The 27,719-nt window shown below is 39.4% G+C and overlaps 1 protein-coding gene across 1 annotated transcript in view; it reads right to left on the bottom strand.

Moving 5' to 3' along the window:
- Positions 1–23,599, bottom strand: part of LOC307186397 (uncharacterized protein) — a gene marked incomplete at its 5' end in the record, with an annotated part of 311,829 nt that extends 288,230 nt beyond the window's left edge. The window contains 2 exons of the mRNA XM_079921452.1: positions 21,173–21,467; positions 23,594–23,599. Of these exons, the coding sequence (XP_079777578.1) occupies positions 21,173–21,467; positions 23,594–23,599 (301 nt within the window). The remainder of the gene's footprint in view (positions 1–21,172; positions 21,468–23,593) is intronic.
- Positions 23,600–27,719: the final 4,120 nt, after the last annotated feature.

Here is a 27,719-nt window from a genome sequence, read left to right as displayed (position 1 = left end):
ACCTGGGGAATGGAGAGAAAATTAACTTTGAGTGTTCTGATTAATCAGTAGGAATAATCAGTTTAGCAAATCACTTATGAGGCAAAGAATAGAAATTTGGAGAGTCTGTGTCTGACTTGTCATAGGTAAATAAGATGCATCTGTGAGTTGTATTTAAATCACATGCAGCAGGGTGGTTCTCTGCAGTACGCTCTTTGCTAGAACACAAGAGTGGGGGATTTCTTTAACCTTCACTGTTTCTCTGCATCAAAGGGCCAGGACAAAATTCAACAGTCAGACTTAATGTCACCCCCAGCTCTGAGCCTTTCTTCTTGCTCTTGCCCTAAAAAAAAAATTTCCCTTACCCTCTTCTGCTACAAAGATCCTGGAAGAAACAGTTTGCTGTCTCAAGTGCTAAGGCAAGGGCAAGGATGGGGAAGGAAGATGATGTTGGGAAATCTTTAAAGAGGCCCTTGGACAACAACATCTGAGCTAAGGATGGCCTCCTAAAATGATCGTGGTCCCTCCAACAAGATAAAAAGCACCTAGAAGGGACATGTCATTTCATCAAACCCCTTCAGCTGACTTGGGGGGAGTCACTGCTGGAGTGTATCGTTTGTTTCCAGAGCTCTGAGCATGGGAGGCGCTACATGCAGCCTCTGGGCAGATGCAGGCTGGCAGAAGAGACTGCAGTGTACAACGAGTTAAGATATGTTTAAGTCCTCCTCCAGGCACATACTGGTGACTGGGCCTGGCTTGAACAAGAACAAAAAGGTCACATATGACCGCAGATCTCATCAGGGTGAGAAAGTATAGACCAGTGATTTTATTATGCCCCAGAGGCTCAGAGTCAGGAGGTATGTGAAATTAAGCGGGTGGTGATTTGTTTTCCCTCCTGGGAAATACATGCTGCATAAACTTGAATAAAGTTCATAAACCTTTGAACTCCTATGTCTTACTTTCTTAATCAAGAACATTACTTACAACTTTGATGACATAAGTTTATCCCGTGAATTCATAGGCCAATGAGAGCTTGAGAAAAAAGTTCTTCAAGATAGAACACCAAGTATCGTTACTGTTATACATACTACTACCATTAAAAGCAGCAACATACACCGTAAATTATATCATTAATTCCATAAGGGTGAAAAGAAATTAGTTCTGCTCATAAGTTACAAAATGCTGATAACTCTCATTCAATTTCACGATTTAGGAGCATTTAGAACTTTTATCATTATTGTGATAAATTAGAAGTGGGAATGTAGCCTATGTTTTCTCTAATTTTGTAGTAATAATGTCGTTTCTGACATACGTTGTCTCTGTCATCAAGGTAATATGATTTGCTTCTTAATTACGTTTCTGGGTGAACGTAAAATAACAAAGAACCACACCAGTGAATTCATCTTTTAGTAGATGTTACAGTGATCTTTGGTTAATGCTAAAGAGATGGAGAGGAAAGAGGCTCAGGAAAGCAGATTAGACTCTCCTTTTCTCTGACTTGCCCTAGCTTACAGAATGTTACTATTCTGCATTCCATATATTAAATATAATTACATTTTAGTGTCATCCCCATTTCTCATAATGTTGAAGTGTTCATTGTAGCTTACCAAGAAGCCTTAAATCTGGTTGTATGGGAAGTTGGAATGAACAGAATTATTCCAATCCTGCTTTCTGTATCTCATTATCAAGGCTTCATTTAACCACTCTCCTAGAGGAGGGGCAGTTGCACTTAAATTATACCACCAACTAATGGAGACCAACTAGAGAGATGCCAAAAGTCTCATGCACAGTAATTTTTAGACGTTTGCTGTTATCCTTTATTCAGCAATATCCACCATACCTATCTTGGCATTTGGTGAATTATTCTGAATCTGAAGCTTCATTTTCTCTCCTAATCATCACACTCCACGGTCCAGGTAAGTTCTGTCATCCTGCAGTTCTGTGGCCTCTAAAAGCAGCCACCTCTTTGTACTGCTTCCACCATAGATTCAAGCAATGAGGTAATAGCAATAGAAAAAGCCCTTCTTCCTCCTCACTCCCAAACAGGAAGAGCCAGCTGAGGGCAATGCTGTTCAGCAGGATGTCCTCAACTGACACTCCAAAAACATTTATGTAGCACTGAACGAGATGTGAACAGAAATAAAGATAAGTAAAGGAAGGGCCCAAGCCCTGCAGAAGCTGACAATGTATTAATGCACTTGGGAGGATTCTGATAAGTTTATTCACACTAAACTGTTACAAGCTGACAAGTGTTAGTTCCATCAGGTGCTATTGCAACAGGTTCCTTAGCAACCCAGTTCCTCCTTCCTTGGTTGGGCTGTAGCAGTGGGAGAAGCTGGTGACTGGGTATTGTTGTGTGGGAACAGCTTCTGAGGAAATCTGTCAGAGAATTATAAAGTTGCCCAACAGAGGCTCCAGAGAACAGGCTGTCATCCTACTTCATCCTGGACCTTTTAGAGAATGGGTTCCCTGAAATGTCCCTTAACAGATTCTCTGCCAAGCAAGAGGGCAAGTGTGCAGAGCTAACCTTGGAGCCAGAAGTCTCAAGAGACTCGTTTTCTGATTAAGGATTTTATTCCCTTTAAAAGCACTATAATGTAGCTTGAAAAACTACTTTCCTTTAAGAGCTTGTTTCACAGCCTGATGTACTTTGTGGGGTAATGGCCTCAGAATTTAGGTTCAACTGGCAGTAATCCTAAAGGGCACTATATCAAGTGTTCAGAGCATTAGGAATTTTAGGCTGGAAATAAAGTGGCCTCCTGAGTGAATTTCACATTTCAGTGAGTGGATAGAGGAGATTTGTCCTGAAAACAGGTTTTGGGGAAAAAAGTCTAGACAGTCTTTTAATAGGAGATTCGGTATTTCTATCTATGGATATACAGATATAAAAATATATGGATATAAGATATATTTTATAACTATATATCCTATAATACCATCTATGTACATATGAATACACAATTTCTTGTATTCAATCTGTGGTTATTCAACAGTAAAAAAATGAAAACCAGGGGCCAACCTACTTACACAAAAATTTATAGGATAGTTCTTTAATTTGGTCTATAATCATAAAACAATAAACTTTATTTTTTGTAAATGAAAACTAGGGGCCGGACCACTAATAGAAATTTAGCTGAAAGATATCATGATGACCTGTTTTATCACTTAGGCAGGTCATTGAATACGTTTAGGTTTAAAATATACAAGGGCTGCCCTGAAGGTCAAGGCCTTGGCCAGTTAGCTTGGAACAAGGCTTCTTTTATCTGTGAACATATAGATCCAATAGACTATTGTTAGCAATGCATGGTATCATGTGTTCCTCTACCCTAATCCCGAAGTGTAATTTATAAAAATTAAGTAGGGAGGAAAACAAGAGCATGCGGTTTTCTATAATTTGTGTATTTTGTAACTTGTCATGAAATTTTTCACATACTTGCTACTATGTAATATCCAGTAGAAGACAGGAGATGCCCACTTCTCAGCGGCTCAGCTAGGAGACAAAATATTGCAGTTGGCTAGGGACATTGCCTGTCATCTCAAGTACAAAAGAGTGAGATGGATCATCTCAGGAGCAGAGACCGGATGTGTTGGAGGAACTTGAGGAAGTATGAACCGCTCTGTCTTGAAGAGGGCTAGGATGGGAGTGGCAGCCATTTCCAGTTCTGCTTGGAGCCTTCACCATCACGGGGTTAGAATCTAACGTACAACACGGTGACTACAGTTGGTGACACTGTATTGTATAATTAAAATTTTCTAAGAGAGTAGAAGTTAAATGTTCTCATAAAAAAACTAAATATGTGAGGTGATACATGTGTTAATTAACTTGATAAGAGGAATTGTTTCATACTGCTATATACATATATCAAATCATCACATTGTACACCTCATACATCTTACAACTTTGTCAATTATACATCAGTAAAAAATTTAAAAAATAAACCATTGTGGTCCATATCTGAATCTTAAGGTTATCTGGAGGAGGAAATTTTAAAAATTTTGTTAGAAAAAAATCTTCTGACTGGCACCTGTCTCTTCAAGTTCTGAAGGTTTCATTCAGTCTTAGAAAAAAAAAAAAAAAAAGGTATTAATTAATCAGAGCCTGAGAAGAAGGAAAGGGCTCTGACCTCAATCAAGCACCTCCATATGACATATGACAATAACATATGACAAAATTAATAGCACATGGTAGGCACTCAGTAAATGTATTTACAGAATAACGATACTAGTAATAATAGACAATGCCTGAAGAATTTACTGTGTACTAAACACCTGGCTAAACACTGTACTCAGGAAATTCCAGCTGAAACACACGTTTTTTCATGACTCAGTGGACAGCAACACCTGACCTGGCTTAAAGTCATTTGATGGAAAAACGTTACCTGAACTGCTATGCAGCTGTTTCTCAGCTTTTTTTTTATTCAACTTAGTGTGAATATCCATATACTTTCCTGCAGAAATGTTAATATGTTTGTCTATACTGCTCAAACTCTGTCATGGGTATTGTATAATATATTACATATACTCCATTTAGCCTTTCTTTAAAAAATAAAAATGTCTTAATTCTAGGGTACATCCAGTCTCAAGGGCTTTAGACAAGGGTTGTAGACACTAAGTCCTTCCAATAACCTTTGATTTGGTATTACTATTATATTTATTTTATGGTCGAGAAACTGAAGCACAGAGAGATTAAATAGCTTTTCTAAGGTCACACACCTGGTGATGACTGGAGTTAGGACCTGAATTTAGGCAGCTTGTCACCAAGACCTATAATCTCTACCCACTGTTTCATACTACTTCTTATATGGATAATGACACATAATAGAGAAACAATCAAGTTTAGTGATAGGATAATGGAATGCCTGCATGTAACCTATAAGAAAATATTTTATAAACAAGCAAAAATGCTTTCTGTTTCATTTTGGACAACTAGTCCAATGAATTGACTAAGAGCTACAGGAACTAGAAAGCAATATTGCATAAAAGCGAACAGGACAAGGCCACTTTGTCAGTGGCAGGTCCTGGGAAACTCAGGACATCAAAGAAGAAGCAATTATCAGGGGGAGATCTTAGGAATCTTTGTGTTAGATGCCTGGAAGAACCCCAAGGCAGCCACAAAAAAGCAGGGACCAAAGAAATCGGGAGAACCACAGACCACAGAGGTCCAAGAGGTGACTGAGAATCTCTGCTTCCTCTTTTCCTTCACCTGGACACTCCATTGGGATTACAAGGGTTGCACCCAGTTTCCTACTAGAAGCCCTTCCTCTTATTTCCCTCTGACAGGTGAACCATCTGTGAAGGCTAGTGCAGAGGTACTGGGGAAAAGAGAGAGAGAAACAGCTTGCATGAGGGTGAGTATTCATCTCGATAACATCTCATTGAAAAATTATCTTCAGGTTTATAATATTTAGAAATATACTTAAAATAATAAGAAAGAGGTAAAGAGATGTAAAGTGATGTTTTCAACAACAAAGGAGAGGGAAAGGGGCCCTCTGCAAAATAACTGGCTAATATGAAAGGGGCCAAAGGACTGTAAACAGATGCTGAGGGCAAGCAAGGAGGAGGTTGAAAAAACACACACTAATGGCCATAAGAGAAATGAGTTTTCCAGAAAGTTCTGTCATATCATGATGCATTCTGGAGTTAGAAGGGGCTAAGGTGAAGTAACTATACAAGTAAGTAGAGGATAATTAAGTTGGCTGGTCTCTGAGCTAAATGCTGGCCAAGTAGAATGGATTGCTTAATCCACCATCTGGAGTGGTGTCCAATTTATCCCCGGACTCTCAGGCCTTGACTATGAAATTAGGAAGGCAAGTTCTTAAAACTAAACAAAGATGGTTATTGAAGTGTGTGATGATTCATTTTCTAGCATGTCTCTATTAGGCAGTGGTATTAGAAAATAACACTTAGAGTATCCTGAGGACAGTGACATATTGTCGTAGCCACATTGATCCACAGAAATGTAAACCCATTTTTCCCAGAGGTCAAATGGTGATGTTAAAACAAGCTTGCTTAATCTTGAGGTAATGTTGAAGATAATTTACATGTGGACTTCAGGTGATTTGTATCAGAGACTAAAAAACTATTAAAAAGATTTAAACTCTCCTCCCCTTTTACCCATATAAATGACCCTTCTCCAAAGAACTCTGATGAGGTTCTAACAGCAAGTTCTTACAAGGCTGACAAATCAGCTAAATGGACTTTTTTAATCACTATAAAAATGAAGCATACTTTCAGAGATCAGAATGCCAATTATTTTATCTAAAATTTCTTTCAGAGAAATTACATTATAAATTAGTGAACCCAGCCTAGAACTGCTTATAGCACAGCAATGCATCCACACGACTATCATTAGTGGCCAGGAAACGCTATTGAAAAGTCAAAAGATATACATTGTGTGATATCCAACCACATGTGTCAAAAGTTTTTTCTTTCTTTTTTTTTTTTTAAATCTTTTGGCCACACCATGCAGCATGTGGAATCTTAGTTCCCCAACTAAGGAATCGAACCTGTGCCCCCTGCAACAGGAACACGGAGTCTTAACCATTGGACTGCCAGGGAAGTCCTGTGTCAGAAGTTTTGATAAGACAGACATGATAAGGCTTCAGTGTTTTCTGATAAACTTTGAGGAATCACTTTATATTCAAGACTCCTTGAGTTATGTTGCAAGAAGAAACTGGGTGTCTTTGTTCCCTGGGACAGAAGGTAAAGGGTAGAATGAAAAGTTATGAAATGAGACTTCTTTTAAAAATAAGGACTTCAGCCTGGTCATCTAATTCAACTCTGATATCTCTGAACTGTAGTAACAGTCTCTTGTTTTTGTCTTCTCAGCGTGTATTTTCCTTTCTTTTTTTGGCAATTAAGAACTCTATTTTTCTTTGCAAAGTAATTCAGGTAAATCTGGCCCCATTCCATCCTGCTCTGAGGGGTGGGAAGTAGCTATACCCAGCCAAACACATTTACAACGAATAGCTCAAGGACCGTTATATGACCCTAGTTGAGCCAGGGAGTTAAGCCCTAGACTCTTTTAGAAATCCATGGAAAGAGAAGCTAAGTTAATAAGCCAAGAGCTGCCAACAGCCTCTGTATGGTGAGAGCCTGCCTGAGAATGAAGCCAACATAGAGAATAAAAGATGGGAAGAGGGGTGGGGGACAGGGGTGAGACCGAGGAACACTTGTTGATACTCTTTGGATATAACTCTTCCTAAAGCTGGCTCTCTTATTTCTGGATTTTTCTGTTATATAAACTAATAATACCTTTTGTATTTATTATTATTTTAAGCAAGCTTATAATTGCGAGCCTGTCACTTGAAGTTTAAAGATTCAAATTTGTAAAAACTGGTACTTGCAAGTGGGGTAAAGTATAAAATTTTGAATTGACTGAGTCAAAGTGGGATATGAGAAAGCTTGAATCTGTCTACCCCAGGAGATCACTGATGTTACCTATTATGCACTAACGAAGTAAATAGTCAAATTATCTCTTGCTATATTTTAGGAGTCTGGTGATGTGCCCACTGTAGTTGGAATTTTAGGTTACTAGGTATAAAAATGTAAAGACAGCTAAATCTTTTATCCTATGTCCTTAAAGAAAGACCAAGCATGTGTCCAAATGTGGCACACCAGAAAGCAGGAATGAGGAAAAATATACTGTTCTTGTTTGTTTGCTTGTTGCTATGAAGCTACAGTAATCAAGATAGGGCAATGTTGGTAGAATGATAGACAAATAGATTAGTGGAAGAGAAAAGAAAATCCAGAAATAGACTGCTTTCTCACAAGGCACAGTCAACCAATTCAATAGGAAATGAAAAGTCTTATCAACAAATGATCTGAAAAAATGGAATAAAAGTATGAAAAAATATTAACTTTATTCATTATCTCACAATAAAAATTAATTCAAGATGTTCATAGACCTAGAGCATTAAACCAAAACTATAACATTTCTAGAGATAAACATGGACAAATATTTCCTGGAACCTTGGGTAAATAAAAATTTCTGAGAAAAGGCGAAACAAGCATTGACAAGAGAGAAAAAACACAATACATTCGACTTTAAGTTAAAAATGTCTGTTCATCAAGAAAATGAAAAGGCTGGAAAAATATTGGTAATACGTATACCTAACAAATGACTTGAATCCAGAATATCTAAACTCCTACAGCTCAATAACAGAAAAACAAAATATTAAATGGGTAAAATATTGAAAGATACTTCACAAAAGAATAAGCACATGGAAAGATCCTCGATATCATTAGTCACCAGAGAAATGCAAATTAAAACCACAATGAGATACCACGTCACATCAATTAGAAAAATCTTGAAGGAATTGATCAGACCAAACGCTGGCAAGGATGTAGAGCAGCTAGAACACTCACACATGGCTGGTGACAGGGTAAAACAGTAGAACCACCTTGGAAATATGTTTGGCATTTCCTATAAAGCTAAACATTAATTTACCTATGCCAAAGAAATTCCTTCTGTAGATACTTACCAAGAGAAATAAAAAAAATCTATTTTATACACAAAAGCTCATAAAGTTTATAGCAGTTTTAGTCAACTGTATCCCCAAAGTGGAAACAGGTTAAGTGTTGCTTAGCAGGAATACATAAAAACAATGTGTGGTATAGTCATATATTAGAATACTATTCAACAATAATATTAATATTAAAAAATAAACAACTGATACACTCAACACAATGAATGAATCCCTTAAAAATACTATGTTGAGCAAAGAAAAACGAGACACAAAAGATTACATACAATACAGTTCCATTTCTGTAAAGTTCAGGAGTAGATAGTTGCTCTGAAGCACACCCATCATGGCACTTAGCTTAACCCTAACCCTATCCCTAATAATATCACTTGCATTTCAGGCTCAACCATATCCAAGGGCTTTCTTTTTTCTTCCCAAATTAAAATATCTTCCTGCACCAATTCACTTACTCTCCCAACTGTCTTACCTTAGATAGAAAAAGGAGAAAAGGAAACAGAAAACTGTGGTTGATATACTCTTTTTGACTTAGATTCTATAAGATGGGTAGCAATGAAGAGCCATCATTCTGCAGTGAGGAGACAGAGCTTTTGGGGTGTAGTAGTAAACACTTAATGCTTTTATTATTTCTGACTTAGATAAATTGGCAAGAGAAGAAGACTATAAAAATACTAACTTATCCATTGTAAAGCAATTATACCCCAATAAAGATGTTAAAAAAAAAATAAAGTACTAACTTATGATGGTAAGGTTAGAACAGTGGTTGCTTATGTCAGGTAGGGATTAATTTGAAGAGAACTGAAGGTATTCGTGACCTTGAGCGGGGCGTTGAATACATGGGAGTATACATTTTCAAAATTCATTGAACTATGTATCTAAGATCTTTGCATTTCCTTATATTTAAGTTTTTCTTCAGTGAAAAATAAAAATGTATGTGCTTAACAATATTTTTTTTAAGTGTCAAAAAAACCAAAAAGACCTTAAGGCCATGGATTGCCATTTGTGACTAGTAATCTACGATGCCTACAAATCAAGTAATCAAATTTTATAGGATTGGAAAAGCTGAATTTTTCTCTGTGAAAAATATAGTTAGTCCTGGCAGGAATCAGGAGTAAGATTGAAACCAAAGAAGCCAGAGCTCGAGTCCTCATGCCATTTCTCTGTTTCCTTCCTGCTCGAGAAGATGGGGGATTACCACATTCACATTTCTGATGGAAAAGGCTTTCAACCTAAAATTACACTCAGTAAACTGGTTAATAAAGTGAGCAAGTAGAAAAGAACCATTTTCAGACATGGAAGAAGTCAAACAATCTAATTCTGAAGCGGCCTTTCATAGGAAGCTCTTTCAAGATGTGCTTCAAGCAAGGAAGGAAATAGATGAAGAGATAAGAAGGCAGAGCTCTTAAGAACAGGGATCTCACACAAAATCAAGGAAGGAATACAAAGGACACCTCAGAATGACTATTCTGTACCAGGTACAGATGGTGTCCAGTCTGTAGGGGTCAGGTCACATCACCAAAGAGCACGTTATTCAATATAGGCAACCGTTCAGGTTGGAGATAACCGCAGACCCCCCAGAAAACCTCTAACGTGATCTCCAAGAGAGCCAGCCTGCCAATACCTACCACATAGGAGATACCAGTGACTGAAATACAAAAGTATCAATGACATAAGACCTTTGCCACTTTTGCCCTAAGCTCTTCACCCCTTTCATCCCCCCCTAACCAAGAAGCCAGGAAGTATGGAGGATGGGAGAGAGTTGGGGGTCAGTGAAAGGACAGATCCTATGATACTCCAGTGCAGGTCTCTGAGCCTAGTTCAGGACAGCCTGACCTTGGAGGAGGCGGAAAACTATCAACTAGAGATGATACTGAAGGTTTAAGTTGGAGTGGTCTGGACATGTACCTAAAAAGAAGTCACAGTTTGCTTTTTCTTAGGGGAAGGTGAAGGAGATCTGACAGAGCAGGTTTAAACACAGTAATGGGAAAATAATTACCTTTTCCCCTTGTTTTTACTCCACTGAGTTAACTGTTCAATAATCTACTTACAGTATCTACTACCTGCCTGTCATAATGATTGAAGATTGGGCTTTCCATTTTTCTGTTACCACCGCCCATATTCCATTCCCAGTAACTGAATGGAGTTATTTTACAGTATTTGATTCAGCATATTTACTGTTTGTCTCACTGTGATTATGTAAATATTTTCTATTGTGGATCCACAAAGACAACTACGATCACACTTCTTAATGTTACAAAACTTTCCATTTTCCCCAGTTACATCTTGGCTTAGTTTTCCAAGACTCAACTGAGAATTTTTAGCATAATAAAGATCTTTAATAATAATATTTGGAAATGTGTGTATATTTGCTAAAATGCTAGGTAGACAGTAAGTTACATGTATTTGTATTGCTTGTTTGTTTGTCTTTGAAATAAAGGTGTTGTATATTCTGAGATACTGTTGTTCAATCCTAGCATTTTGATTGTTCTTTGCTTAAGCTTAACTTCTGGCCATTTGTGTTGTTTTATGGAGAGAAATTGAGTGAGTCTTCTTACGTAGACTACACATGTGCTTAATCAGTTCTGCATTTACTTATTTTTTGTAGACACAAAAACAGATAGATGAGAGAGAAAGAGAGAGAGAGAGACAGAGATAGAAACAGACATACATATTTATATATAGGAATAAACATATAAATATTCCTTATGTATGTAATATTACTTGTAAAATTGAAATAATGTTACTTTATAGGATTGTTGAGGATTTACTGAAATAATTTATATAAAGAATAGTGCCTGTCGGGCTTCCCTGGTGGCGCAGTGGTTGAGAGTCCACCTGCCGATGCAGGGGACACGGGTTCGTGCCCCGGTCCAGGAAGATCCCACATGGCGCGGAGCAGCTGGGTCCGTGAGCCATGGCCGCTGAGCCTGCACGTCCGGAGTCTGCGCTCCGCAACGGGAGAGACCACAACAGTGAGAGGCCCGCGTACAGCCAAAAAGAAAAAAAAAAAAAAAAGAATAGTGCCTGTCAAATAATATGCTCAATAAACATTGTTTATTATTTTCAGAATAATATATAAAAATTATTCTCTAATCCCTTAGCATAGTCAAAAATATGGATGCATTCCAATTATTTAAAGAGTGGAGAGCACAATACTGAGGTTTAAGAGACCTAATTTTTAGTCCAGCCTTCTGTAACCTTCTCTGTGACTTTTACCAAAATGTTCTACTTCTATGGGCCCAAATTTCTTCCCCTATAAAACTAAAAGGTCTGTTATATACTTTCTCTTTAGAGTCTACTTCAGCCTTATACTTAGACAAAAAGTAAGTTAAGAAATGCATTTTCAGGCTTCCCTGGTGGCGCAGTGTTTGAAAGTCCGCCTGCCGATGCAGGGGACACGGGTTCGTGCCCCGGTCCGCGAAGATTACACATGCCGCGGAGCGGCTAGGCCCGTGAGCCATGGCCGCTAAGCCTGCGCGTCCGGAGCCTGTGCTCCGCAACGGGAGAGGCCACAACAGTGAGAGGACCGCGTACCACAAAAAAAAAAGAAAGAAAGAAAGAAATGCATTTTCTATAGCCAATCGTTCGATAGACTTGGGCAAGACAAGTTGAGCAGTAATTTGAAATTGTTATGTTAACAAGTACTTACTGAACACTTACTATGAGCATGACGTACTGGCTCATGGCTGGGACCCAAAGGGATTTCTGCAAATTTGGAGACCATATCATGAATAAAATTCTGTATTTATTGATAACATATTTTTACAGTTACAACTATAGCACTTTATCTGTATAGCTATAACAATTTCTTTCTATAGGTCTATCACCTACGACTTAGACGGTTAAAGGACTCAGTGCTAAATTCTAGAATGTGCTTTTTTCCCCTGTGACATTTAGATCCAAGTCTGTCAATGGCCAACTCTGCAGAAGCTGAAAAACTGCTCTGCAACACTGCCAGCTCCTGCTTCAAGGCTGATTTCTAGCAGATGTCTTACCCTTGTCCATCCCCCCTCTTTATTTCAGCTGCCATCCTTTGCACTAACAAAAGGAGTCTTTTGGCCATCTGATATACCTGCAGGAAGCTACGCAGCCCAGTGCATGAGAGCACATCTGGATTAAGATTGCCTTTTTCCCCTGACATACAAACACAAAGTACCTCATTGCAGCTTGCATGCTCTGTTTCCAAGTTGCTTGCAAGGGGCCTGGCAATTTGACAGATTTAATACAATGACATTCTGATCACAGAACCACTGGACTGACGTTAAGGCATTAGGATGGATGTAAGTTGTCACCCTTAAACACTTCACAACCGACTGTGCAAAAATTTTTACCTGGGATGAACAAAGTGTTCAAGAGTGTTCAGGAGTTGAAGAGTGTGAAACACTCAGAGTAAACCACATTTGCTCCCTTTGGAATAATATTATACCTGCAGTCAGGATTCTGATTAGGACTGACATCAAATTCCCATTTTTAGGAAGGTCTCATTATCATCACCAACTGTGGCCAAAAAGGTAAAATAACATATGTTTATTTCATAAGGTAAATAATTTCATCTGGTAAATGCTGTATTCTCACACAGCTTCACAATAAGTACAAAGCTAAATAAAAATGGAAATTATTTTGCAAGCTTTCCTACAACTTAAAAAAAATGAAAGAAAGATACTTTGGGACTTATTTTCGAGATACATACAGATTCTTGAAATTCTTTATTCTTTTATCAGCTCTGTTGCCCAAGGGGAAATCTGTACGACAGGCATCGTATGTCTTTAATAATGAAGCAAATGTAGCTCAAATCTTTCTAGCAGCTAAGAAACCCAATTGTGTGTAGGAAATGCCAGAAGAGTTTGTTTTACTAGAGCTATAAATTCAGCAACATTCAAGGGTTAGGCTCATTTCAATCCAAGGCAGAAAGGCTAAACTGATGAAAACATTTAAAAGGATAATCCATATGGACTGAGTCTGAGGGAAATTTCCCATGAAGCAAATACCTTCCTTATAAACCAGAGCTCTAGAATCTTCCCCCTCCTTTTTTGTGTTTAGAGGCTCAAACTTTATGAGACTTCTCAAAACAAAGTTTCATCCTTCTTGAAAAAGGAAAATTGAGATATTTATTTTAAGTACTTCCGGCATAATTTCTCCAAGTGAAATGTTTTCTCTATGATCCTATTTAAAAATATCCATTTGCAGTTAAAAACTGCAAAACTGGAGTTAGCAAATTAAGATAGTAAAGATTTGCTTCTAATGACACTGTTACACAAAACAGTACATTATATGCCTTAGCTGATGGATGAATAATGGCTAAAAGCCGCTATTAAGCAAAGTAAATACATTAAAGATAACTATAAAAATAACTGTATTTAAAGCATCAAGAAAACATTTTAGGCATCATTTCCATATGGTCTTCTTGGTGCTTCAAATTGATGTCATAATAAATACTATCCATTGAGACTCAAGATAAAGTCAATTGAAAGTACTGCAGATTTTAAAAATATTTAGTCAATAGTTCATTTTTCTTTCAAAAACCCATTCAGCGGAATAAATGTGTAATTTTAGAGACAGGAAAGGAACATGTTTACTTAGATGTTTTCACATAGGAAACCCCAGCACTACAAAAACATTGTACTGATAACAGACCAGCTCCGTCCTTAGCTAGGCACAACTAAGGAACACCACTGAAGCTGGTGTGCGCTAGGTAAACTGAAGAATCATGTCATCTTGACTAATGAGCTTTTTAGCTGAAGACTCATCACAGATCTAAAATTTATATGTCACGTGGCAACAAGCCTACTTCAGGGCGAAATCAAATTAACTGAATGTAAATATTGTTCAAAACAATCCCATTAATTTTAAGAGATTTAACAGAAGAATTCCTTCCACACACAAGTGAGCTCTTTATTTTGTAATTAGAAAACGGTGCGAAAGTTCTTCCTGATCCTGTCTTGATTTGTACAGTCCAAACAAAAGAACTCAATGTTCTGTTCCAGAACTTGGTATGTTAGACAAATTTCTTACTAAAAAGTCTTGACTTCTTTAAACACGGTTCTAAAAAGTGTGCCTATTTGACTTTCTAATCCAAAACAGGTTAGAAGCAGAAAATCAGAAGGGGGCATGACTATATTGGCAGGCCATCAAAGAGCAGCAAGAAATGACAGCTGAAAGGCTGGTGGAGAGGGACAAGTCAGAGAAACCATAAAATACACAAAGTAATTATAAAAAGTAAATACAACAAACTGACCCAAGACTTTAAAAGGCATAGCATCTTGAGGCAAACGTCTCCTCAAATAATTACTTTACTATACACTACAAATTGATATGCACAATGATGACACAGAGTCATTAAGAAACATTGTTATGTGCTCTCCTCCAATAAGACAGGAAGTATTTAACACATCATACAAACATTCCCATAAAAACACTTAGTTTATTTTAAAAATAAAGCATGAGTATTCTGGGTAGCCCCTTTTGTGGAATATCTCATCCCAATGATGTCAGACCTCTGAAGCCTAACTGTGTTAATGTCAGACTATATGTGATACACAATATGACTGCCAGATGCTGACCGATAGTTTAGGTAATAAAATGTAAACAATTTATTTTTAACCTTAACAGTAACCTATTGCTACATAGTCTTCATGATAATACCACTTAATGTTACTAAACAAAATAGTTCTCTGAGTGGATATTTTAAAACTTATTCTCCATTCCCCTTTGGTTGAGCATTTATATCGGTTGTAATGATATTGTAATTAGAGTTTCATGTCTCAGGATGTTTTGCAGTATAAATAACAGAAGAAAAGGCTACAAATAAATTTGTTTACCCAGTGGATACCCAGTGGCAGAACGAACTTCAGTTCTCTTTAATACAATGGTGCTGGTTTCATTTCTCTGCAGTTCCTCAGCTGTGCCCTTCACGGGTTTAGCCACAGGACCAGCTTCCTTTATGGTCACAAAATGCCGCTAGCAGTACCAGGCTTCACATGTCCACAAATCAAGATGTGTGGCAGAGCAGAGAATTTTTTTCCCCCTGATTTCTCTCTCACAAAAACTCAGAAGACTTCTTTCCTGTCATCCCCAGAAAAACTCTCCAAGTTCACCCTCATGAATTATTTTAATCCTGGTACCTGAGCCCTGTGGCTGGCAGAAGGCCATTCACTGATTGACTTAGGTCTGAGTCAGTGAACTAATCACTGTGGGATTTCCCTGAGACAATCAAGCCCAGGCCTGGAGGTTGCATTGGATCTCACCTTGACTGTGGAGGAGTCGACAACTATCTGAAGATTGGGTAATTATGAGGATGAGGGAAAAATATCTTTCATTTAGATTCCTTCTTTAGTATAGTTTGTCATACATAATACAAATATTTTGATTTCATAATTTAAACTGTTTTGGCCACAATGATTGGAACACATTTGAATTTGTTTAAGCAAGTGAGGAAATATTTCGGAGTATGTTAGATATACTTATTGTCTTATTTTTCCAGGACAGTACCCTTTCCCAGTATTGAGGAAAGTGTTTTGAAGGCAGCAGGCTTTTTTGTTGTTTACATGCTTGTACTTTCTTGGCAACAGTGACTGGTTGAAGGATGAGCACCTGATACAAGCATAGCCTATCATAGTTCTCTGTACCCTTGCTCAGTTGTGATTCATCCAGGGCACAGTCCCATGGTCCACGGCAGATTAGGCTACTTTCCAAAAAGCTTTATAAGTGGGAATCGTGGGAGCTGGGGGGGGTGGCCGAAAACTGATTTTGTTTCACCTTGAAAAACTGTACCCAGAGCTGCTGGTGACCACCGTTCCAGCCTTGTGGAGAAAGCAGGTTTCAGAGACGCCAAGACACAAAGAACAGAAAGAAAAGGTGGAACAAACAAGTCCCAAAGGCATCGACAAAGGTTCTCTCCTCTACCAAACTCTACTCAGGCTGTCCTTAACTTTCTCAATTAGGTCTCTACTCTTAGACTTCCATGTTTGTCTCTGTATTGCCCAGTTTTAGCGAGAACCCTGCTAAGTTGGTTTAGCTAGAATTCTTCATCCTCCATATCCGATCACCTTTGATATCTCATTGGGTTCCTCATCCTTCATCATCCCTCAGTTGATGTTGGATCACCCTACCCCGCCTTCAGCAAGACTTCTGTAGGGTGGTTTGGGCAGAATTTCCCCTTACCACTGTTGTTTCCATATAATTTTCCATACAATGACCCACATCCTGCTCTTGGTGGTGAATTCCCACTTACCCTTGCTGTATTTGGAGTTGAGCCCAGCCTTTCTCTCCCACTGCAAGACCCTAGTGCCATGGTTTCTACTTCTATCCTTTGAAAAAAGTCTTCTTTACCATCATTAACAAGTGTCATTGAATATTTTTTTTTTAACTACATGCATGCACCTGGTTCTAGCTGTGTCCAGTAACATGCAGGCCCTTCCAATGTATTGGGGTAGGAAGTTTCCAGAAAGTTTGTCCCCAATTACTTTTATAGGTATCTGATGCTTATTGCCAATTTGCTTTCACAAAATGTTGTCCTAGTGTATAACATATTCATCATAAATCTGTGTGCATTTGTTATTTAATAAATTGTACAATGAATACTTCTGAATTACATATACTGTAGTATCACAGAAAAGCAGCAGAAGTAAGAGGAAATCTGCTATAGTGGAAGGACTATAGTCTTCAGGGTCAAGCAACCCTGAATTCAAAACTCTACTCCTCCTGTTCACCAACCATATAATTTTTGGATAGTTACCTAAGTTTCAGTCACTTTAGTTACAAAAATAAGCATATAATGCCTAGCCAGTGTCCTATTAAAAACCCAGCATTTAGGGCTTCCCTGGTGGCACAGTGGTTGAGAGTCCGCCTGCCGATGCAGGGGACACGGGTTTGTGCCCCGGTCCGGGAAGATACCACATGCCGCGGAGCGGCTGGGCCCGTGAGCCATGGCCGCTGAGCCTGCGCGTCCGGAACCTGTGCTCCGCAGCAGGAGAGGCCACAACAGTGAGAGGCCCCCGTACCGCAAAAAACAAAAACAAAAACAAAAACCCCAGCATTTAATAAATATCTTTTTCTTTTTTCCCTGGAAGAAAAAGATATCTCCTCTTCTTAACTACAAATTGCTTGATCTAGGGAAACTCACATTATCCACATCTCTGTACATCATTATCTTAACTAAGAAATTTAAAAATCTCTTTAAAAGCTAATTTTTATAACCAATTTAATATCTTCAGATTTATAAATATTGTTATATCTAAATCAAATTAAAATGAATAATTTATAACTATGCAAAAAGGAAAGTATTTTTTTCTGGGAAAATTATTACTTAGAGAATAAGTATATAGTACCTGTCTCCATGGAATTTCTAACTTCTTGACACTGTTCAATTGCTTTTTGAACCATTCATGAGGCTGACTTTATTTGGCTGGTGTCATTAAGCCAAATGAAAGGTGACAAAACTGCATGAAGCTTTGGTATTTCTGAGAAATCCATCTCTGATCTTTACATTGTCTGCTTCTTCCTTTGGTAACACTTTGTTTCAATAAATGTATGTCTTGGGGAATTTAAGGGTACATTTAGAAAAATGGAAAATCTACCTGTGTGAAATCACTGGCTTTGTGAGGTTCCTAATTATATACTCAAAACATATACAACCATGTATAGTTCATGTGTTAATGAACTTTTATAGTAAAATCATGAATCTGCATGCCTTATCAGCATTTCTATATTGATAGCCATTTCTTTGTAGACTTTTCCAACTTAATTTGCAAGCTATATGGGAAATATTCATTAGTATAAATTCTTGAAGTTTGAATTATTTTTAAGGATTTAATGAATCATGTCAGCAAGTTCACTTTAATTCAGAGAGAATATTTTATTGCTTAGCCTTAAATTTTAAATTTACATGTATGCTCACTTCAGGAAACACCTCAATTATTTAAAGCTTTCCTTAACATATGCAGATATAAAACAATAGTTTTTTGAACCCGGAAATGTTTTTACATCAGAAGAGATCAGAAAAAAATGGATAAGAGTAGAAACACTGCTGGTTTTCATTTCCTTACATGCATTTGTCAGCTAAAGGTTACTTTTCAGGTCAAGAAAACTTGTATGCTAATCCCTTCTGATGAGAGAATCAAGGAAACATGTTGGGATTTTGGCTTTCTTAAGTAAAAGAATATTGTAATTCTCAGAATGGTACAGACAAGTATAAATATGATGCTACATTTGAAGTGCCTTTCTTATCTTTATATTTTCATTTCGTATAATGTGTAATCCACAAATAAATATGCACATAGGACCTAACACTTATCTTTATTTTTTTCATTTATCTAAAATTTTGCTAAACAGCGGAGCAAAGTTTGCAAGTGCTAAATCCCTTTGTAATGCTTGCACTGCAACATGTAATCTGGAAAACCTTGGGACATTTTTATTTTAGGGGGAAAAGGAAAATATATTGCATAAAACTAGAGATTCATGGGGCAGAAACTTAAGTAAAAGATGTTTGAGGAAATGAGGATTGGTTTACAGTAAAATAAGCAAATTGATTCCTCTTTTATTTAATCTGTGTTGTCCCCTGGAAAGAAACACGCACTAATGTATACACATCAACACGCATACACGCAGGGCTCACTGTAATTAGAGAAACAGCCATTGGTAGTTTGCTGCTTTTTGTTTTTTGGTTTTTTCAGATAGTGGGTAAAGATACTAAAAGTCGAAAACATTCAGCTTTATTTTCTTCTCTAGATGTATTCTTGGATATAAGGATTCCACTGAGGTTAAAGATCATGTCTATTCTTTTTTTTTTCCTCATATATCTTTTAATAACAGTAAATGAAGGAAACATTTAACAGCAAGTCCCAGGGTGAGGGCTCCTTTTGATTCAGCGATCTTCAACAACAGAAACACCTCAGACTAAAATTCAGAATGCTAAGTACACAAATTAATGACCAGTTATTTCCAAAGGTAACCACAGAAACCATTTTGGTAGAGTCAAAAGGTTTTACAAAACAGAGAAAACATTACAAAATGTCCCAAATTGGTGTGGGGCACAGAGCACCCAAGAGCCAGCTTGGCAAAAATAACTCTTCCTTGCAGCTGTTTCGGGGGATCACAAGACCGGTTCGAAAGGAAGCCACTGTGGGAGCAGGTGATGGAAGGGGTCTGCCCAGAGCATAGCAATCCCACCCTGGGAATGAGGAAGGATTAGGGTGCGGGAGGGCGCGACGACAGAGGCACTGCGAATTTCCTAGCAGAAAACATCACAAGTCAGACCATCTGATTCTCTCTACCACACTAACACCCATAGAAACGAAGAATTCTTTCAAATATAATACAAAACCAACACCGAAAGAAAGCAGGTTTCCAAAACAACAGCTTGGCTTGAAATGACTCTTTTCGTTTTGTTTCTTCCTGCCACAAGTAGCAAACCAGTGTACAAAAATGTCACAAGAGCAGCAACAAGCACACAAGTGGCTCACTCTATATACAGAAGAGGAAGGCTCGCACATTCTCACAGACCCTAACCACCCCACAAAGGGCAGGGCAGGGTGTGCAATGAGGACACTCCTTCCCAGTAGTCCGGGGCCTTGCCTGCGGGACACCTTCCCTTATGCCTGCTCCCAATTTACCACAACCAGCACCGGTGGCCACGCCCACCCTTCTTTTCCCCTTGCCCACCTGCCCATCTCCCCTTCAGATGACTCGGGATTGACGTCTACAAATCCTAGGAAGTCTCTTTGGTTGGGAAAGGGGGAAAGGGTCTTCCGCCAGCCCCACTGACAACCTGCTCTCTGTGCACAGCTGTGAGTCCACTTCACAAAACATGCAAGTTATCAACGGGCACAAACGGCAAAACCCTGATGGAGGCTACAGCCAAAGGGATCATCAGAGAGCTGGACTTGAGGTAGCGGATGGGAAAGGGCCCCAACCGCCCCACACATCCTGACCACCCTGCACGCAGCTTCTGTGAATGCTGAGAAGTCCCAGGACAAAGAGAGAAGTCTGACTTGGGGAGACTGAGTCTGTGGCTGCCTTGCAAGCTGACAGAGGAACACGTCACTGGGCCTCCAGGAAGAAGATGGGCCAGATCATCATAGAGAACCAAATACCGGGGGGACGGGGAGGAGATGGGGGGCTACAAGCAGGCGTGACCATCTCTGTTATTTTGAGTTGATGACACAAGTTGGCCAGCTGAACAGAAACTTCTCAGTGGCCCGGTTCCTCAGCCGAGGCTGTCTGGGCGCTGGAGGGAGCACTCCTTTCCCTTGCCGGGGCCGTTTTGAAAGAGACTCTCCAGTTCTACGAACACTCTCCCAGACACACACGGAGCTCCCACACGCTGGCAAATGGCACGTGGCAATTTGGCCAGGCTGGTTGAGGAAGCTCCTTGGCACTGACAGGAAAGCCCTGGGGAGGCGCTGGGAAGCCCAGGCCCACAGGTGCGGGGGCCACCTTCCCAGGCAGGCCACCGTGGGTCTGGCCAGGTTACCTCTCTGCATGGGCCTGGCCCAAGGTAAGAGCCAGGTGCAGACCAATTCACACGCCTGCTGCTGCCCAATACCTCAAACACAGGCCAAGACTCTCCGGGGAGGAGGTTCGTTCTCTGTTCCCTCCCCGCACATGTTTCTAAGCCAATCCAGCCCCCAGAAGCCCCGCATTTCCCCTTCCCTTCCCCGGACAGGTGCATCTGCCTCCGGCCTGGCCAAGCCAGGCACATGGCTTCCACTTACTTCTTTCCTTCCAAGCAGCAGAAAAGTGCCAGCCAGCATGGGGCGCTGAGTTGTAGCCAGGGCAGAAGCGAGCTTTTGGAGGCACGCTGGTGCGGGGAAAGCTCGGGGCGACTAGCACCCCGCGCCAGGCCCGGAGACAGGGAGGAAGAGAGCCGCAGAACTGCTCTGCCACCGAGCCCTTGGCGGCGGAGCGTCTCTCCCACCCAGGCTGCTGGCCCCTAGCTGCGGCAGACTCCGCGTTCTGGCAGCGGGCAGGCCAGGCCAGGCCCCCAAGCGCTCCTCCCGAAACCTCCGTCTAACCTTCCGGCGCGTAAAGAGGCCTGAGGGTTACTGAGGTCTCGCGAGGTTCCTCATCAGCCACGCCTACATGCAGCCGGTGGGCGGGGCAAGTCCAGGCACTGCAGTGGTGCCTCTTTGGGAGGGCATCCCTCCAAGAACGAGAGAAATGAAGGTTGTGCGTCGCGAGCTGCCCCTGGGGAGTCAGCGCGCTCGGTGTTCTCCCTCCTGCAATCCCACACCCCGGGGAGTGATGGCCTCAATACAGCGCGCCTCTGCAAAGGGGCAGGACTGCCACAGTTGCTTCCCTGGGCGTTGCCATCCTCGGGGAGACTCTTCACTCTGCTGCCTCCTGTTAAGTCCACTGGCCGAAATCACGACCCCCTAGTCACTGAAACTCAGTCTAGGTCTGATACAGTTAACAAGTGAAATACTGCACAGGCCCTGGGCAACTGGGTTGCCTACAGTGGGAGGGGGAGGGGGGCCCATCACGGGAGGTCACGGAACTAGCTTTTCTGTTCTTAAATCTAGTCTTAGTAAGAGCCAACAAGAGCATGGCCATTTTTATATTGTATCTCAAGTGGGTAAGAGGAGGTGGTAGATTATGGCATAAATTCAGGATTGGAGTTTTGCTTTGTGGTATCACGGGAGGTTTGCAAGGGAGTTGAGGATATGTTATGTATTTCTGGTGAAAGCAAAAGTAGCTGATGATCATTAGGAAATTACTGGCCTTAGGAATGCAGGTGTGAGAGAGATTCAAAGAATGAGAGATTGTGGTCATACAAAGGTATGCTGGAGGGGCTTCCCTGGTGGTGCAGTGGTTGAGAGTCCACCTGCCAAAGCAGGGGACACGGGTTCGTGCCCTGGTCCGGGAAGATCCCACATGCCGCGGAGCCTGTGCGTCCGGAGCCTGTGCTCCGCAATGGGAGAGGCCACAACAATGAGAGGCCAGTGCACTGCAAAAAAAAAAAAAAAAAAAAAAAAAGGTATGCTGGAGTTCAAAATTTCAGAGAAGCAGCAGACCCTCATGTCAGATCTCAGTGTAAGGGAAGCGATGTCTAAGGTATCAATGCTTCCACATTTTTCGAGAGTAATAGATTATTGGAGAAGACAGCTGTGGGATAGAGGGATAGAGTGTGGCAGGAAACTCAAAGAAAGAAGGGGTTTTGCACAAGGGTAAAAGAATCAACATTGGGAAACTGCAGTGCTTTATGTCTTAAATGAAAAAGATTTGATCCCTGTTTAACAGTCATGAAGGGCAGTCTGTAAAACATAATGGTTACTCATTCCCTTGGCTCAGAGCAGCATCAGGTGAGGCCACTTTCCTGTTATTTGCTAGCCTCCTACATACTGGCTGGACATTGATACATTACCTTTTAATGAATAAATTTATTGAACAGTCAAGGTGGCAGAGCTAAGGAAACACACTGAACGTTTTTATTATTCATAGATATTTGGTCATTTGTAAGGTTGGTGTATTGCTGACTGTATTTTCACTTCCATTTTCTTCAGCTAAGTCATAGTGCTCAATTGTTTCTTCCTTAAAATGTCTTTTATATTTATAAATTCTTCTCCATTCCCTTTTTCTCAGCAGTAGTTCTGAGTTGGAAATCTCTATTTTCTCTAACTCTTGCCTCTCTCCTGTTTCAATCATCTTAATGCATCAATCGGATTAATCTTTGCAGAAGAATGATGTCAGTATCTAATTCCACTGCTCAAGAACATACACTGTATTGATTCTCCATTAGGTGCATTATTCAATTGTATTAAGTCCTTTGTTAATCTACATCTTCAGCCTTGTTCCCCACCACGCCCCACTAAGAATGGTCTATTCTCTTCTGGCTGTTGCCCTCCTGTGTCCTCTAACACATGATATTCATGCTCACATTTTTGTCTTCACTAATGCTATTTCATCTGCTTCAATTGACTGTGCTTCTTCCATCAGTGGGTCTGAATTCTGCCCTGTATTGTGGGCAAACTATAATCCATTTTCCAAAAACAAAAATTATCATTTTAAATATTCCATCTTACCACGACTTTTCCCTTCTCTCAATTTTAAACATTTAGCCATTCTCTTGTTTTATTTTTCCAAATAGATTCGAAGCTATTTGAGGGGAAGTGTCATATTATATATTTCTTGCCCACCGCCATAGTGCTCAGAAACACGATATTGGGAATCTATGATAAATCACACACAGATGGCATTGTGCTGTCAGTACACTATTAGAACACAGTATGTTTCTTGAATGATTGCCTTGGCATTTTTAAAAGAATGTCACCAAATGTTGACTATTTTTTACATTGCTCAGTTCTATTTTGCATCAGAATTTGCCAAAAGTACTGCTAGAATCAGCTTGTAATAAACTCATCACTAAAATTATCAAGGCCAGAGCATAAATGGACTTTGATTATAGGTGGATGTTAACTTTCAAAGAGTAAGCTGTGACTATTCAATTCATAAATCTCCATTAAATGACACCCAGTGACCTTAGGTTTAAGCCCCAAGAGAGCCAATTCAATTTGTACTTCATAACCTAGGAAGGCCAGATGCTAGTCTACTCAGTTCTGCGGCAGAAAGATATTTAGAAGCATCTGAAGGTCAATCATGAGGAAAAACTCAAGCTCAAAAAAAAAAAAAAGAATAATTTAAAGTGACGCATAACACACCATTTTGTTTCAGTTAATTCTATTTTCTACCTCTTTACTGTAAGACAGGCCAAACATAAGAAATTCTAATTCTTTTCATTACCCAGAAAACATTTTTATAAAGAATTAAGTGTGAAAGTGACTTAGGTTTAAAAGTAATGAAATTATTCCTATGCCTCAAATTTGTATTGTAGAAAATTCAGATAAACTAAATTTCTGCAGTCAGGGGAGGGAAAGTCAGACAACAACATATTTTGGGGTAGATGACAACCCTGTGTAAATGTTACATGGCTTTTGTCCTGGTTGTTGCTACTGTTTCCTCTATTGTCTTCAGAAGTTAAAGTCATGAGTAAACATTCTTGTTTCCCCACCTGCAAAATAAAATAGCTAAATCGTATCAGCCCTCCCAGTTTGAAACACTGCATAATTAAAATTAGATTATCATTTCAGTACATCAGAGTTGGTGAACTACATTGCATGAGCCTTTTGTAGGCAAAATATCAAGGGGGTAAATGATACGTTTAGGAGAAAATTCTCTCTTCTTTGGCAAAGACTATTTGTTCACACAAAAATTAACTGAGCATACTCTCTGTGTCAGTATACGATACACTACATTGTGAATTTAAAAAAAGAGCCATAGTGTATAAGGAAGTGAGCTTCAAGGTTGTATAATAATATGGTTAGGGAGACAAAACACACATATATAAAATGCTCATAGCAATGAAATACAACCCCTGAAAAAGATAAGTCACTGGGAAATGTTAAAAGCTATGAGTTCAGAAGAACGGGAAATCAGAGGGTCAAGAAATAAAGTTCATTTCAGCTGTTGCATTAAAAACCAATACACACCTGCATACTAGATGCTTTTCTTACATTGTCTCCTTTAGGGAAATTCAAAGTGGATTTTGAACCAGCAGACTTTGGGTACAAAAGGAGGGATGGAAATCAGAAGTCTGAAGGCAGGATGACAGAAGCCTGGACTGGCTAGCAGGAGCAAACTGAAGTTTGGAAATCAGGTGGATGGGAAATCAATCTGGGGGTGTACACAGAAATTTAAACACTCTCAACCCCCTCAGTATGGACAAAGTATTGTCCTCCCGAGACCCCTTCACCAGCTCATCAGCTTTGCAGGGTTTTTTGTTTTGTTTTTTTTTTTACTTAAGACTGCATTAATGCATTTATTTTTTATATTTTTAAATTTTAAAATAATAACACACAGAAAAGTTGCAAGTACAATATAAACATTTTCCCCCTGAAGATTTGATCTGATGCCCCATCACCCCTAAATAAACGAGTGTATGTTTACTACAAACAAGATCATTATCCTATAAACCACAATAAAGCCATTAAAATCAGGAAATTGAAACTTTGCTGTTTAAAGAAACCTTTTTGAATTTCAAAAGCATCTTACAGTGAGGACCAGTTCCTTGTGGTTTGAGTCAGCACATAACTAGCAATTGTGATGTCAGAAGCACTTTTGAACCAAACTTTTGACTAAGTATGAACTGCTGTGCTTCACTGTGATGAACTCAGAAGTTTAGAGCCTGCACTTAAACAAATATGTTACATGTACATATTCACATATAGATTCACTTGTTAGCCATAGCTTGCTTATGCCAAGCTCTCTTGGCTGGCTACATCAGCATGCGTATCATTTCTTCTTCCACTGCCTCCTCAGACTGCTATGGACAGATTTCATTTCCTAGGCCAAAAGTCATATTGGTGAATAGAGTTGTTAAATCCAAAAAATTACTGTTATAACAACTTTAGCAAGTGTACAGAGTCTTCAGGTTGATTGTGACTATATTTACACCTTTCTTGAACATATCAAGATTCTAGTTCTTGATTTTAACATTTAATTCTGACATAAGTTAAGGAAAGCTCTTCGACCAATCTCCAGTTTAGGAGTTGATCCTATCTGTAAAAGAATTAACTCTCTTTATGCACATTAGCTCAAAACTTAATCCATCTTAGGTTTCCCCTCTTGAGCAAGGATTTTCTTTTTCTAGGTGGTTCCAAAGCACTTGATAGAACTGATGTATGTATACCCACACCAAACTCACAACATGAACAGATTACACTCATTCCCAGTTCATAGTTTATCAAACACCATACCCCAATGGAAATAATTATATAGAAGGAAAGATACTTGTAACTTGTTTCTTCCAGCTCATTCCCCAAAAGACACAAAGTTATTAGGTTTTATTTCTTTAAAAGAAAGGGGGGGCAAAATCTCCCTTTCACACAGTACGTTTTTTTCTTAAAGCTGTGGGAAAATCTATTTGATATAAAAGAAAGAAAAATGAGTTACACTGAATAATGTCAGAAATAAATCCCATAGAAAAAAAGCTTCCTGAGAAAAACCCAAAGATCTAACAGTCTGACATAATTCTTTGAAAAGGAGATAAACATGCAGGGCTTGAAGAGGCACCCTAGAGTTTGAATGTAATTATGTATTTGAACTTGAGGATAAAGTATTTGACATTGGTGAACATTCACTGAACACCTGTAAAGACAATTTGTTAAGAATTGCTTGCCACTCCTTAATAAACTTGAACTTTTCAATCATCCTGTCCTCCAATCCCTATATATTCACAATTTTTTCAACCTGGTTTTACTCTCCTCATTCAGACATCCTTTTTAACAGTGCCTTTTCTAACACTCAGAGATCACTTTTTTGCTTAACTTTCTGCTATATCACTGTCCTAGAAATACTATCATTCCTTTTCTCCCATCCAGCTTTCAGGTTGATAAGAATTGTAACAGAAAAAAAATAATAAAAAATTCATCTTATCAATGGGTCAAATTCACATGCTCTAACCTATCAGAAGAAGTTAAACATCTACTAGGAAATTCTTCTAGATATGTTTAATCAGCTCCCGTAATATGTATTAAAAACCGTTCTCAGGTTTTGCAAGTTTTCAACTTGATTCTGCAGTCTTACTCTTCAAGGTGAAAAGAGATGCTAGTAAAGTGTCCACCAGTTTCTTTCCTTTTCACCTAAAAATCTTATTTGATATCTCCTTCCTCTTTCCTGTCTCTGGAAGAATTGCCCAAATCACACTCAGCCTGTTCTCTCGACTCCAGTCCTTTCCACTTCTGAACTTACATCTTCAATTTTTATCTCTCTACTCACTGGCTCCTTCTCTGGCACTAAATATACACTCTCCTTTCCTAATGTTACCAAACCAGGCACATTTGTCAGACACACAGGAAGCCAAACACTGAGATGCAGAGGTTTGCAGCAGAGAAAGAGTTTGTTCCTGAGGCAGCCAAGCAAGGAGACCAGAGGACAAGTCTCAAATCTGCCTCCCCAAAGACAAGAGGCTTGGGATATTTATGGGACAGAGAAGCAGGGTGGTCTGAGGCATGGAGAAAGATGACTGGAGGCAAGGAAAAGTTGAAGTAGTCAGTATTCTGAGCAGGCATATCTGAGTTACATGCTTCTTCGTGGGATGAATGTTCAGAAAATGGTGGCATTAGTATGATCTAAGGGTGGAGTTTTGACCCTCTGAAGTCAAAAGGTCATTCATTGGGCCCTTGTGCAAGCCCAGTTGAATGGTTGGTGGTCTCCATTGGTTTGAACTGGGCAAGACTAGCTCCAGGCTCCTGGAAAACTATTTAA

Source organism: Stenella coeruleoalba (assembly GCF_951394435.1).
Source record: "Stenella coeruleoalba genome assembly, chromosome: 5".
In the NCBI taxonomy this organism is placed as follows: domain Eukaryota; kingdom Metazoa; phylum Chordata; class Mammalia; order Artiodactyla; family Delphinidae; genus Stenella; species Stenella coeruleoalba.
This window is presented reverse-complemented; position numbering and strand designations above follow the sequence as displayed.